The sequence below is a fragment of the Coturnix japonica genome, chromosome 2 (assembly GCF_001577835.2).
Source record: "Coturnix japonica isolate 7356 chromosome 2, Coturnix japonica 2.1, whole genome shotgun sequence".
Taxonomy (NCBI): Eukaryota; Metazoa; Chordata; class Aves; order Galliformes; family Phasianidae; genus Coturnix; species Coturnix japonica.
Window position 1 is genome coordinate 68,484,536 of NC_029517.1, and position 15,993 is coordinate 68,500,528.

The window sequence follows — 15,993 nt, forward strand, 5'->3', positions numbered from 1 at the left end:
CGAAGTGCTTCTCTTGTGTGTAAAACAAAAAAAAAAAACAACAACACAACAAACCCAACACAAAAACCCTCAAATCTCCTCAATTACAGCTTTTGTAATTAACATGAGAAACACAACTAAAGGCACAATGATTTACAATTGAACTGAACATGCTCCAATCACAGAATACAAAATGTTATTCCACATAACCTGCTGAAATGCAGAACAAGGGGAAAAAAATCTAGAAAAATCCCACCAATTTGTGACAAGGAGGTTTTTATAACATAATTTCATTACTGTAAGACACCTCCTTTATCACAAGACACCATAAAAAGACAGCATAAATAAGTAGTATCAGACGATCTGCCTAAGCTAAGAGTACACAGTCCTGCAGCTCAGTAGAGGAAGCCACAAAATGACAAATAAGAGAATGTAGTTGTTAAAGAGATGAGCTAGCAGGACAACCACTCTAACGAAGACTTACTATCATATCAGCTAAGGGTTCCTGCTGGGTAGAAGCAGAACAATATTCAACACTGCATTCAGTGCACTTGTGAACCTGCAACAGTGACCTGTAAAAGCACTTAGAAACCATAATTTGATCCAAGTTGCCTTTCTTGCACATCTGAGAACACTACAGTACAGTACAGGCACTTAATATTAGCAATTGACAGTTTTATATTGCCTCAAACACATCAAAAGATACAGTGTGTGTTTCACATTTTATCATGGCAAACTGACTGCAGATAAACTAAAGGCTGAAAATCTATTTTGTATTTTGTTCTTTTGGAATCCCAAGGGAGGCAAAAAGGAATCACTTCTCTATTAAAACTTTGCTTGGGCCATAATTTTCTGTTCCGTGACTTCCAAGAGATAATCTTCTTAGTGAGACATGCAATGCAGGTCAATACAGAGCAGGAGCCAAGGGCTCTATTAGCAGAAACACAAGACGTCCTGAAACAAGGAAGAAGGTAATGGATAGCTTCCTTTTTGGTTTTCAAATATGCAGAACTCTCTTGGATTGTCTGCTGTCAGAAAATTTCCATACAATGTATCTGTAGATTAGACTGTAACCAAACTCTTCATAAAAATGTCTGTTGCTGCAAACATTCTGGAATAAAATGGCAAGATAAAATTTTGGCTTAACATAGCAACCTCATCTCCTTTCATTTCTCCCGATTATGTGCAAAATGCATCAAAGGTTTAAGAGAAGACTTGACAGTGAAACAATGCTCAGCCCACAAGAGTGAAATGAGTTCTGGAATTTCCTTCTGAAGAGGGGAAAAAACCCAAACAACTCCATAACAATAATCTAACAGGGAGGTCTGAGTCACTTACTCCAATACAAATAGAAAGAGACAACTTCAAGCACCAGGACATTCCTTGCCATTACAGAGTGAAAGATGTAGCTTTGCCACAGAACTGTGAGCAAAATGCAGCATTTGCTTTCCTTTTACTTTCAGACCTTCATAAAAGCAGGGTACATTTTAAACAATTTCTATGCCTTTATTCATCTTGTTTCAAATCTAAAGAACTCTCAGTCATCAACAGAAAAACTCCAAACTTTCTGATAACTTTTATAGCCCAAGATTTTGTGTTTCTCTTCTCTCATTCCACTTGAGTGAAAATTTTCCTTATTGGACTGATGGGGTAAAAAAAAACCGCTAATCTCTCAATGATCAAACCGCAAGCTGATAAATTACAAAGAAAACCCAGCTGTAAGAATCCTGTCTCACAGATGCCTATTCTGCTCCTTTGAAACAAAATATTATCAAGCAGTGGATCACACAAGCCTGTTCAGAGAGGTTAACCAGCCACACAGGCTAATGTGTAATGACATAAAAGGTCAATATAGAAGTACTGTAAGCCAATTTGATCTATTGTCCTACACTTTTTCCCCTTAGTGAAGGTAGCGAATCATGACAGGATTATTCAGTGACTCATAGTTGTGGTTTAACCCGGCAGCGGTTCAGTACCTCACAGCCATTCACTCAATCTGCCCCACTCAAGTGGGATGAGGGAGAGAACTGGAAACAAAACAGAACTTGTGGGTTGAGATAAAAAAAAATCGTTTGCTAACATGGAAGAGGAAAATGAAAGCAAAAATGCAACGGTAGCAATACATATGGCCACAATGCAATTACTTCCCACCTACCAACCAATGCACAGCACCAACACGAGGCTATCCAGTGTGACAAGGTGAGCAATTAATACTGTTTCAGCTGAAACCAGGACATAATAATATAAACACTGATCTTGTAAAGAGACAAAATAAGTGCTTGCAGCCATTCCTCATAGAAAAGCAATTATCTGGTTTATTTTTAAAAAGTAAAAATTGGTCCAAAATGATTGTGCAATAAGGAAAGCTAAACAGCACTCACGTGACTGAGTCGCTTTACGGAAAATGTCTGTAGGGCACAATCCAAACCGAATAGTGAGACCTTTTTATTTATTTATTAAGTACAAAGATGATTCTCCAGCTTCTATTTTCCTGGCCTCCGGTGCGGAAGCTGCAGGACCATGCAGTCCTAAGAACAGCACACAAGCTTACCTGGGGACTCCTAAATATATGTTGACTAGTATTTTTTCTTTCAATATGAGCATGCAGAGTGATCAACTTTATTTTCTCACTGATTTTATTCTCTCTGTGATCCATTTCTCTGAAGAAGGTATGAAAACCCATTGTCAATATGAACATCAAAGGTAACAAATGTGCTGTTAATGCTGCAGCCTCAGACTCAATGGGCAGTACTCACAATGTGCACTGAAAATGCCTTTTTCATTTTCTGGAGAACACACAAAAGCAAAAGCCAAAATTTTCACCAACTTACTTCAAAATTATTATTTAAACACGCTTGAACAAAGAGGAATCTGCAACAGAAACAGGATGTTTTATTGAACAAAAGCATCTTTTACAAATTAGTTTTAAACGTATTTTGGAAAATCTATTCCATTTGGCTGTTTTAACATTGCAAGGAAAAAAAAGGATCCAAGTGGTTTTGTTTGAAATTCAACATTTAAAACCACCAACTGTATCTCCACAAACACTTCCTGACTCTTCAGTTACTCTAAGTATTTCAGGAACGTCTCTCTGTAACCCTATGGACTCATATTTCTGCTTTATTATTACAGTGATGTCAATTTCATCGCCACTGTACCAGGAATTGTAAAGTATTTCTTAAATGTAAGCAAGATGGGAAAACCAAGACAGACAGTTCACACTGGTTCAAGTTAACACAGTGGCTGGCACTCAAATGCAATCAGATGCAAGTTCACATAGGTGTTTACCAGTTCTTACAGCTGGACTTGAAATTACTCTCTGTTTTCAAATTTCAGAGGGAAATTAGGAGCAGGCTTTGAAAATATTCTACTTTTTGTAAGATTCTTGGCTTTACTGCAGCCACTAAAATAGACAGCTAGATAAAAGAAACAAGCAGTGTGCCCAGGTGGAGAAGACCAATGGCATCCTGGCTTGTATCAAGAATAGTGTGGTGAGCAGGACTAGGGAAGTCATCCTACCCCTGTACTCAACATTGATGAGGCCTCACCTCGAGTACTGTGTTCAGTTTTGGGCACCTCAATACAGAGGTATTTCTGATTCTCAAGGAATCAGAAAAGACAGACGAGGAGTACTAACATTTTAAATAGCCAAAACAATATTCTGCAGAACTTGTTTTTATTAAAACCCCTAATCAGTGCCTTCAACAATTAATAATTTTAAGGGCTTATGCATGCAAGCATACTTGCTCGAACAACTTACAGGTAATTAGTACTGTATCTGATAGTGAATGCTTGCCTGATTATGCTATATGACATGATTAGCTTAGAAAGGAGTCTAATTTCACCTTATTAGTTCTTTTAAAACTTAATCTTCCATTCAGACTAGATCGAGCCTGGGGCTTTCAGCATTTAGCAGTGTGTTGTTAAAGAATATGTTCAGTCTTGGTAAATACCATCTATGCATCTATACAATATTGAAAATGCACAGGTAACAACAGTCGTTTCCATGTGACCAAGAGATGGCTAATCAATCACATTCTGCTTTTACAGGAAAAAAAAATAAGTTCTGCTTTACTGGTGAAGATATTGCTTACATGAACCTCAATGAAATAGTCAGAATGACAAGTATGGTGAACTATAGAGCTGACTAATTGATTGCTAAAAAGAATGCCAGTAAAGAAGAAAGGAAATTTTCATTCATCACACTGCTGCTTCTACATCTTTATTACAACTGTTCAAGTAGCTAAGTGAATAATGAATTTGCAAACAAAGTTACACCAATAAGTGATATAAATGGAAGCCACTAAAGGACGTGATAAGAAGTTGGGCACAGTCTGCTGAGCATCTACTGAGTGAAAATCAAGCCCTACCACCTCAAGAAGTACAACAGAAAATCAAAAGCTCACAGCTCTAAGGTCAGAACAACTGTTTTAATTGTCAAAACATTACACTAAGAGCCCAAGATGAGTAACACAATGAAACATGATGTTTGTAGAAAAAGATGAAAACTCTCATACCCTTAAATAACTTTTTCTACACTAGCTTCAAAGCTGTCACAGTTCACCCATGGCTAATGACAAATTAGCTCATGAAATATAAAAATAACTTTCAACACTTCCAAAATTTCATTAATCCTAATTTGATGACTGACTGTGAAGGGTATCCAAAAAGCTATATAGTTTAAAAAGCATCCTCATCTCATATCATGTCTTGAAATACCCACAAAATCTATTTCTACTGATGGGAAGAAGCATCTTCTGTCTCAAAGTGATCAACATTTCATCATCTTACGTTGTGGTATTACAGCTCAAGGATATCAATGAGCATCTAACTATACCTAACAATTCTGTGGCCTATATATACAACTATGCAGCTGGTATGCTTTTGTGGAAGAAACTCAAGGCTGTAATTAAGCTTTTACATAACATTAATAATAACTTTATTTGCCCTCAAGGGTATATGAATGGGGCAGTACAGAAAAGGAAGGATCATGAATTTTTTTGTTCTTAAAATTACAAAAAAGAAATGGGGGGTTGCATGTTGGGTTTGTTGTTTTGTTTGTTAGTTTTCTTTTAGAAGTCAATGATCAAGCTCTTTTGTGCTAGGTATATTACCTGGAGTTGACAGAATAACTTAATTGCTTTGGGGGAAAAAAAAAAGAGAAACTAAAAACCAGCTCCACCTTTTTAAGAGATTCAATCATTCAGGGAAAAAAATGTCAGTTCGACACAGGATTTCAAATGAAAATATCGGTGTTATTTACTATAATAACAATTGTCTTTTCTTTATTATATTATTATTTATTTTCACCTGCTGTGATTTTGAATTATGTTTGATTTACATGATTATTTCAGTTCATGCTGGAATAGATTTTGTTCCATTCTTCCCTATCTAACGGGAATAATACAGATTGCTTACCAGGATATTTTCTTCTTACACTTTAAAAAATAATCAGAATGGTATCCTCACACATTTACATATATTTATGTACATGCACAAAATAGCTGTCTGAATCACACAGATATGATAGCCGTCTAGATAGATACCCATGTCAATTTTACTTCCAAGGAGCCTTACATAATACTCTGCTACACCAGTAGAAGACACCTCAGACTCGCACATGAACTCTTCAAGATTTAAAAGTCAAAGAGAATAACGTAAAACAAACTCATTCACAGTTCACTACAGCTCTCTGCTGTGGAAAATAACATCCAACAGAAACAAGAAGGACAAAATCATCCTTTCAGTTGCTGAGGCAAAATACCAGTATGCTGCGGTTTGCATCCTTTGACAAAATACAACAGCCATGCCGCTTTCACCTTACCATTGCTAACAGCCTTGTACTGATACAGTATTTCTCATCCCGCTATGGCTCCTCTGACCCAATAGATACGTAACACTCATTCTGCTTCTCTTCCCTTGCACTGCACACAGAGTATTTTCTAAGCAAATTCTTTGTGCTCTTTGCACTCTGTACAAATCACTGATTCTTGAAGATGACAAAATCATAGAATCATAAGGGTTGGAAAGGACCTCTGGAGATCACTGAGTAGAAACCCACTACTAAAGCAGGTTCCCTACAGCACATCACACAGGGAAGCATGTGAAGAAATATCTCCAGAGGAGACTCCACAATTTCCCTGGGCACCCAGCCTATTCCAGTGCTCAATAACAAACAAGAGGAGTTTGTTTTTTTTCTAGATGTGTTTCATCACCTTTTAAAACAATATTCACTATAAAGAAGTATTATATGCAATAACACATTATACTTACTTATTATTTCAAAGGTATTTAGGAACGCATTAAAATAATGGCTTGTCCTAGTCATAGCTCGAAGAAGTCATATGCCTTAATCTCTGTGTCAAGTGGATTAAAATGTAATCTTTTGCAATTATGAAGTTAACTTTGAGAAATGAGGAATAGAGGTTTCTTTAAATGCGCTCTTCTTCATCAAAACCACGCTGATCCCATAGTATAGAAACTTGCCAGACACTTCTGTAGTATTCAGCGCTTTTAAAGGAACCCCAAATGCAAAGAGAGAGAATACTTACCTTAGGTGGTTTTCTAGAAGATGGGGGAAAAGTCAGCAACGATGAGGTGAAGTGTGAATTGACCATTCACATAAACGGAAGGCAGCAGAAAAAGAAAAGAAATGAAAACAAAGTCAGTGCACTTCATTACTATAACCTGAACTTTTTTTGGTAACCCATAAGGTATTAATAATATTAATAATAATCATATCAGAAGAAATCAGAAGATACTTATAGGATATAGCATAGATTTTTAACAAGTATCAGTAGTTCCTTAATCATTAATATAATCATACATTTAAAAGAGGGAAAGAAAGACATAACATGCCTTAGAGTTATAAAATCTATCAGCACTGAGTTCAAAAAGGAAAACAAGCATTCTTTTTCTTTGCCATGGAAGTCAAATCACTCCAGCTGGTGTTGTCATAAACGGAACAGAGGTAAAAACATAAAATAAAATCAAACTGAGGATACCAATGTAGAGTACTCTCACTTGCCGTTCAATGTTTTATGCTAACCCTGGCAGCCATGTAATCACATAGTAAATTCAATTTAGTGGGGCTTTTTTGGAGGGACCAGTCATGTCAGATCACTGACTTGTCTCACTAAGCAGTGCTGTGCTTGTTAATGCCAGTGCAAGAGGAGAGTCAAAGATACAATACAGAATTAAATTGGTTTAGGCCACTCATGAAAACTACAATCTTATGCATAGCTTTAAATTAATCTGAAGTGATGTACACTAGAACTTTCTCTCCGCATTTCACATCAATCATACATGTGTAATTGATGAGAAAAAATAACACAGATGAAAAGATATACAGAAAGGACAGTGTAATCAGAGAACACAATGAGGTTTACAAAATAAGGATAAGAATGCAGTCTCCATACATCCAACAAAAAGGACAGGCACTCTACACAAACTTCTATGATACCAGGCAATTATAGTCTCAGTGTAGAAACACACGAGACCAAGCCCTGCTTTCCCTCACCAAATCACACATAAACTCCACAAAAGGCAGAAGGGAGAAATAACACTTTGAACCATCTTTCTATCACCCCACAACATGGAGGCTCAGCAAAAAAGGCTGAAAGAAAGTCAAACACAAACACATCTTACACAATCCTTTCTGCCTACTCTCAGCTCATGCCTTGGATGACACATCTGACTAAACCACAATTACATAGCTGGCATATAGTACTGGTATAATGCAAATACACTTTGCCTCCTAGACAAACCACCTCTAGCAGCCTTACCCTCTCATTAACAGCAGCTGCTCACCTCATAGAGAGCTCACAGACAGGTGGCTCAGAAATTGTGCTGAAATCACTCTTATCAAGTCAAAAAATACTGTTTTGCTATACCTGGAATATTTTTTTCATTTAAAGGATTTCCAGACATGATGGAAGTCCAACTTTGTCAGCTCATCCAGCCCAAGCCTTAATATCAGCACTAAACTTTCTATTCCTACATTAAAGAGATGTTCCTATTGAGGGAAGTTACCTAACCCTCTTTGGAAAGGTTTTCATCTATTTCAAATGCATTCACATCTTGAGAAATAATTCAAGAATGTAACAGCTTTCCTACAGAATTCCAGGTAGGTAACTATTGTATTGTAGGTTGGGGGGAAGGGAACAGCAGATCACAGAGCTACAGCAATTAACATTTTTACTTCCCAGACACTTATTCCATGTTTAGACATCAATGTTCCATCAACCACTGGGCCGATGACAACATGAAAGTATATCTTTCAAATGGCAACAAAATCTCCTCTAAACCAGGCAGCCAAGAAATATCACAGTTATCTATTCCTGTAATGTGTCTGCACGATAACAGGTTTTCATTTAATCTGACAAAGGACAACTCATTCTCTGACATATCCAGAATGCAAAACCAAAGTTATCACCACCAAAAACCTGAAAAATATTCTCATCCTTCAGAGGAAGTGCAAATTGGAATTACCTTGAAGCCAACTGCACTTCTAAACTTCCTCTTTTGTCCTGAAATTTAATTGTATAGCAAAATGTCACCGGAATGATTTTCGAACTATGCCGAGAAGTACGTTTATTGAGGTCTGTGTCCCTGCAGACCTAATACAGTTTTATCTTCTGCAGCAGCACCAAGTCTCTCCTTTACTGCCCAGCAAACATGAAAGATGCAGAACTCTTAGAGTGGGTCCAGAGGAGGGCCATTAAGACGATCAGAGGGCCAGAGCCCTCTCTTATGAAGAAAGGCTGGGGGAATTGGGCTTGTTTAGCTTGGAGAAGGCTCCGGGGAGACCTCATTTGAAGGAAGCATATCAACAGGAGGGCTCATGGCTGTTTACATGGATTAATAGTGACAGGATAAGGGGAAATAGTTTTAAACTAAGACAGAATAAGCTTAAGTTACATATTAGGAGGAAGTTTTTCACTCAGAGGATGGTGACACACTGGAACAGGTTGTCCAAGGAGTTGTGGATGCCCCATCCCTGGAGGCATTCAAGGTCTGTCTGGATGTGGCTCTGGGCAGCCTGGTCTAGTGGCTGGTGACCCTGCACATAGCAGGGGGTTGAAACTGGATGATCATTGTGGTCCTTTTCAACTCAGGCCATTCTATGATTCTATTATATGATCCTTGAGGTCCCTTCCAACCCAGGTCATTCTGTGATTCTGTAATTACGCTTCACCACCACCCTTTTAGAATGTCATCTGTGGGAGGGGTAAGGTGCCTTTTTAAAATGATCCTGCAGGTATAAATCCAGGTATTCTACATTCAAAGAGACAGGGGAAGCAGACATATTTGAAAAGCAGGTCTCAGTCTCTCTGGAATGACACCCACACAATCCAATTCTTCTCCAATAGGATCATGCCAAGGAGCCAAGTAGGTCACAATTGTACTATAATTACATTGTATTTTGGAATGTATTCTGTGGATTCTTCTCCTTTCTCGCAATCAGTTAATGCAGACAAAGCAGTAATAACCAGCTATGTTAAGTAACCACAGGTAGTATCTGTAGCAGATGATGAACCAACCACAGGGTTGCTCTTCCAAGCTGACTCCACTGCTGACTCCAGCAAAAATCATCACCCAAGACACTGACTCTGAAATACCTTTTTGCTCTCGTTGCATGTGCTATCACAGCAAATTTACAGTACTCGCTATTGTGTGTACTAACTGCCCAGGGAGGTTGTGGATGCCCCATCCTTGGAGGTGTTCAAGACCAGGTTGGACGGGGCCCTGGGCAACCTGATCTAGTAAATGTGTATGTTTGGTGGCCCTGCCAGGNCAACCCGGGTCATTCTGTGTGTGATTCTGTGTATTTTCCAAAATACATAATTAAGTGTTTATATGTAGCGGCTACGTAGTCACCAAGGTACTTTTCAGGATCACTGGCCAGAAGGATTATTAAAAGCAACCTCCAGTACACTAGAAAATCAGTTGAAAGAATATTCTTTCTTTCTTCTGTGAGCATAAAGATCAGCAAATCATTTATTTTTGAGCTTTCCCTGGCAGCATTTAATAGCTACAGTTTTCACATCTCGCCTTCCACGTATTCCTCACATGCAGTTTATTCTGTTGAGAATTCAGTCAAATCAGGGAATGAATGGGCCCTTTGTATGAGCCTACAGCCTGACTGTTCCCAGCTATGTCAAGTTGGAACAAGTTATCACACTTGTTATGCTTTCATGTACATGCAAGGATACAGCTTTATACTCCTCCTATCCTCAATTTCAGCCTTACCTTTTCTTACAACCTTTCTAACCTCTGGAACCTAAAGACAAATTGATCAAAACAAATATATATATATATTTTTTTTTTCCTGAGATTTTTTGATGGTGTTCTGTTGTCATTCTTTTGGTTTCTTTTGTTTTTAAATCACATTGCCAGTAATGTAAGCCAAGAACATCTCAGAATCTGTATGTATTTGCATCATTCAGGGGGTATACTGCAGGTGAACCAACCAGTAGCAGGATCATCATAGCAAATGCCTCTTGCTTTATTTGATCAAAGTAACTGCATTGTTTGCCTGGGTATATAAGGCTGTCAGAGTGGTTGCAGCAGAGACTGCAGACATTCAGCACAGATACTGCAAGTATGTAAAAACAGAGATGATGTTTTTTTCTAGTGCTTTTATCCTGCAATACTAGGACCCCTCACTGTTGGGTGGTTCATCACTGCAGGTTGTTACTTGCAGGCCTGATACTATGCATATTAGAAACCACGTGTATACTATGTTAATAAGTACTACTTAATAAAAGTGTGCATCTACAAAAGAATTAGTCTGTCATAGTAACTGTTCTGTTGATGATGTGTTGAGAAGTGTTAGCAGCTTATCATTTTCTCCAAAACACAGAAAAAGGAGATTTACTTGCCCATTTCCTCCTACTACTCTTTAAAGGCAGGAAAAAGTCAAAGGAAATGGGGCAATGCCCTGAAAGGGAAGCGTCCCACCTTTGTACTTGGCTGGGGCACCTCTGGTAGAGCTGACTAATGAAAGTCACACAATTCAGTACCAGGGTTCCCAGAACACATACTTTATACACTGATGAACTTTCAAAAATACAAATAGTTATTTTATATTCTTGCATAAGTCGCGTAGAACATACCCTGTGTATCATTCAAAATGAAAAGATAGCAGTATTATCCCATTTCAGCTAATTGCTTTAGTTTTACTGAACAAAAGTAAAAACTGACTCAATAAAAGTGTCATTGTGCTCTGCAATAAAAGAGCTCTCACTCAAACCTTACTGCTGAGGCTACTACCAAGATTTTATCACGTCAAATAATCTATTCTCCCCAAGTCTTAAGTACCATTCATTCAAAGGTTGTCCAAGACTAGTTATTTAACAAAAATCTCCCACCAAAGTATAAGATGATCACAGTCAATAGTGTACTTATTTTAACATCAAAGTAGCCTCACAACAAAATGGCAAAGGAATGTCAGATGCAATAACTGTTATTAAAGACAGTTTTCAACAACTGTTTCCCTAAAACTGATTCTTTTTTTGCCCTTTTCAATTAAATTGCATGTTAAAGATTGTAAATCAGAAGACTTTTACTAACTATCAAGCCCAGCGAAGTAAGAGAAATGAGTCATATCTCAGGATCAGGGAGCTGTCAGCTATTAAGCTAGTCTTCAATGACTGATTCTCAGCCTGAATTGAATGAAACTTTTGTCTGGGCAAACACTCTACGTTTCTGTAAAGCATGTGGAAAGGCATTCTAGCAGTGTTAATAAAGTTACTGTGGCATTTATTAGGGAGCTATTATTCCAGTGTGGTTGCATTTATTTCTAGCACTAGAAAAAATGTCCTGTGCATTAACTGGCATTTCAGCTCTGCGCACACACTCTATGGAGACCACCACATCCAGCCAGACACTGGGGTTAAGCTGCACCCAGCAACTAACTGCCCTTTATCTCTCCAGTGCCAAAGGAAAACGTTCCCTTTTAATGCTCCTGCTCTGCATAAATCTCCCAGTGAAACTAATGCAGAACTCTAGTTTAAAAAATAAAAATAAGAAGGAGATAATGTACTGGAAGAAACTCAACTATTGGGATTAAGAAGTAACACTGTTGTAACACTTTGTTGTAAGACTATTCTTGCTGTGAGGTTCTTTAGTAGTCAAGCAGGACAAGAATTTATCTGAGCCATTCCCGATGCAGCCATTTGCTCACACTGGACAAGACACAGCCCACAGATTTTCACTGTCACATTCCATCATCACACCAGGGAAAATCATCATGCAAATTTAACCTAATTTATGTTACTAATGAGATTCCAAAGAAAAGATGCTGATTGGGCACGACGCTTCACACACAGCTGTGCAAATGTATGTTAGCATTCTTTAAATATAATTGTAGTACGAAAGAATTATCTTCCTGAGACTCAGCAAAATCCACAAATTGCTATCTTTGTTTCACCCTAGCAAGCTCTTTCAGTATAGTGAATATTAAATGATCAGAAATGCCATTCATTAACTTGTGTGTGAAAGTTTCCATGGTTTTGATGACAATACACATTAGCACAGCAATCTCTGCCACCTCACCTTTTAGAAAGTCTCTAACAGCAGGCTGCAAAGCCTAATGTGCCGGTGACTAACATTACATGATTTGCTTTAAAAGACGGTGCTAACAAATGCCACCGTGTGACAGAACACTATGCAGACAAAGAGTGAGATGATGCATTTGATAAAAAAGGTTCATTGCGTGGAACAATCTAGCAGGAATGTAAACTCAACTCAGCTCCACCTAATTAAAGTGAGTAAGTTGCTGTGGAACCAACACCTAACTTAGAATTACTGAGGAGAATTTATCCTTACACAGGACTCATATAGATGAGATTTCTATTCATTGTTTTCTTTAAAGCTTAGGCAGTATTCTAGCAATCTCTAGTAACCTAGCATGTAATGAAATGAATCACAGAAGTCACCCCAAGAAAAATCATTCACAGCGTTTGCTCCAAGTTCCTCAGCTAACAAAAACAGAACAACTGCCAAGACAGCAAATGAACCTCACAGAGGGCAAACAACAAGCGCTGTGCTACTGAACCTAGAGGAAGGCACAACCTAAGCTCGTTTCTAGAATCTATGAATAGATGAGTTCCAGCAGAGAAGGGCTGGCAACTGCCATGGCACTCACAGATTTTCCGCCCAAGGGCTTCAGACAGAGCTTACCTTCTGCTTGACATCAGAGAGGCACACGAGTCACAGAGCTCAAAGCCTTGTCAGAAAATACAAGCTAGCGCACTGTACAACTGAGGAGGTGAGACCAACAAAATTTAACATTCAGTCCTTCCTGGCAAATTGGACATTTGTGGAAATTGCTATAAATATCACCTTGCCTACAAGCTTTGTGGCATTATACACTTAAGAACAATAAAATCATGAAGTTAAAAAATTAAAAATTAGGGACTGGAGCACTTCTGTGAAGAAAGGCTGAAGGAGCTGGGATATTCAGGCTGGAAAAGAGGAAGCTCAAGAGGTTCTGATTTCTATCAATCCTTGAAAGGAAGGCACAAAGAGGATGGAGCCAGGGTCTTTTCAGAGGTACCAGGACAACAGGCAATGGCAACAAGCTGGAGCAAAAGAGGTTCTGTCTGAAAATCAAGCAGCAATTCTGTGCTGTGCAAGTATTGGAGAACCCACAATGGCAGCCCAAGGTGTGAGGTCTCCTTCCTCCCTGGAGATGCCCAAAATCTTCCTGGATATGGTCCTGTCATTCTGCTCTGGGTGGACCTGCTTTAGCAGTGGTGAGGCCAAATCCTCCAGAGATCCCTTTCTCATTTTAACCATCCTTTGGAAAGTGGTATAATTCATTCTCATTTAAGATAATGGTATAGAGCATGAACATTAGTACAAGACGATGTGCTTAGTTTGTGATTGAGGAATTTTTAAAACATTTACAACCCACCCCAGACTTGCATTAATAAAATCTTTACTTTAAAAAGCCAATTAAAAAACATCTCTAATAGCCTTTATGTGGCACATTCCACACACCAACCTAAATACATCAGTTTTAGAGAAAGAAGCATACAACACAAAATATAGAACATTTTCAGTAGCTTATATAGCACTCAGTAGGATTTCACGACTACTTCTTACACAGGTTCCATGATTACATTTTACACTAGTACTCTGTTCACTGTAAAGAGCAATACCTGCTTTTCCCTTCAAGTGATATTATCAGGAAAGGCCAGGCATCCAGGTTTCACTTACTAATTTTCAGTAAACAAGCTTGGTCACTACTACTTGAAAACCACAGTGGAATTGTTTAGTTTGTTCTGGCAGATAAAGGGGTTTTAACTTAGTCTCTATTATCTTTAGATCTCAGTAAGGGGTCACAGCCATTACTACGAAAATGGTGTTTCTACACAGCTTCAGAGAAGATGAAATGTTTAAAGGCAACAAATTCAGAAATAAATGGCCTGCATCATAAAATAGGAGCCATTACTTTCAGAGCAGCCCTCACATAATAAGTGGTTTAAAACAAACATGATTTACTGCTCACCTTACCTAGAGACTTGTATATGAAGGAAGACAGGTATAACTCTGAGGCACACTGGCAGAGAATGAGTCCACAGCTAAACGCTCACAACTGAAGAAATTTTATTTTACTTATTTCACAATACACACTAAACAGTTGGGCTCTGTCCTATAAAATTACAATTTTATAGGTTTATAGGAATTTATAGGAAAATGCTACACTGGAAGTCAGAAGTACAAGATCGAGTATTACAAGCAGTTCTCAATATGAGAAATGACATCCACACCACAAAGCCTTAAAGACTCCAGACAGAGTTGAAACAATTCCGTATCAGTTATGCTGTTCTGCCTCACAGAAGGCTTTTCATCCTATCAATATCCAGAAGCTTTTCCTGGTTTCTGACCTTGAAGAAATTTGAACTCATATGCCAAAACTGCCCTGTAAGTTAACACTTTAAACTAACTCAGCTACCTACACAGACCTAGAGCAAAATGGAACATGAGAGCCACTCTTTCATATGGATTCTGCAGCTTTCTAACCATCCTAGCAACTTCATGAATCAGTTTGGATTCATATTTCTTAAAAGATAACATATCTGAAACATAGAGTATAATCTACAAGTGCTTCTACCAAGTGCCTTTTAGAATGACATACTTCTACGTTGTAGTTAAACCGCACTACTTCTGAAATAACGTCTGCATTTTTAAGAGTTTGGAAAACACATATATTCTTAGAAACAAGACTTTTTGCATATAAAGCACACACACACACACACACAGAATCACACAGAATGACCCGGGTTGGAAGGGACCTCAAGGATCATGTAGTTCCAACCCCCCTGCCTGGCAGGGCCACCAAACATACACCTTTACTAGATCAGGTTGCCCAGGGCCCCGTCCAACCTGGTCTTGAACACCTCCAAGGATGGGGCATCCACAACCTCCCTGGGCAGCCTGTTCCAGGGCCTAACCACTCTCCTAGTGAAGAACTTCCCCCTAACATCCAACCTAAATCTTCCCTCTTTCAACTTAAAACCATTTCCCCTTGTCCTGCTATTGTCAGCCCTTTCAAAGAGTTTACTCCCCTCCTGGGTGAAGCACAGTCCACCTTAGCCTTTGTTACAGTCCTACTGCACTCTTGAAGAACCATTGCCTAGGTCTTCTGTGAAAGGCAGACTGAAGAACTACAGAGACTTTTAGCTTGCATTAGAAATCAGAAAGAATGAGGCATAAGCCACAGCAACAGCTTCCTTTTTTTTTTAAAGCAACAAACAACTTCAGCCAACAAATTCTTTCCAAGAACATCTTGCAAGCAGAGAAAGGGAAACTTGGAAAGCAGAACCTATCTTTAATAAGGCCACAGGTAAAATAGTTTTATCTCAGAAGGGAAAAGGAGAAGAGGAAAAACAGGTAAGGTTTCAAGTGTACACGCTCAGTTTCGGGTCTGAGGTGCAATGAGTAAGCTCCAGGCAAGCGCATATTGGCAACAACTGTCCTAAGAAAGCCTCCTGCAATTGTTCA

General features: G+C 38.5%; 1 protein-coding gene across 2 annotated transcripts in view; it reads right to left on the reverse strand.

The window, feature by feature from the left end:
* Positions 1-15,993, reverse strand: part of KIF13A (kinesin family member 13A) — a 102,148-nt gene that overhangs the window by 61,137 nt on the left and 25,018 nt on the right. For both annotated transcript variants that reach the window (XM_015854742.2, XM_015854741.2), the window contains exon 3: positions 6,531-6,543. In XM_015854742.2, the coding sequence (XP_015710228.1) occupies positions 6,531-6,543 (13 nt within the window). The remainder of the gene's footprint in view (positions 1-6,530; positions 6,544-15,993) is intronic.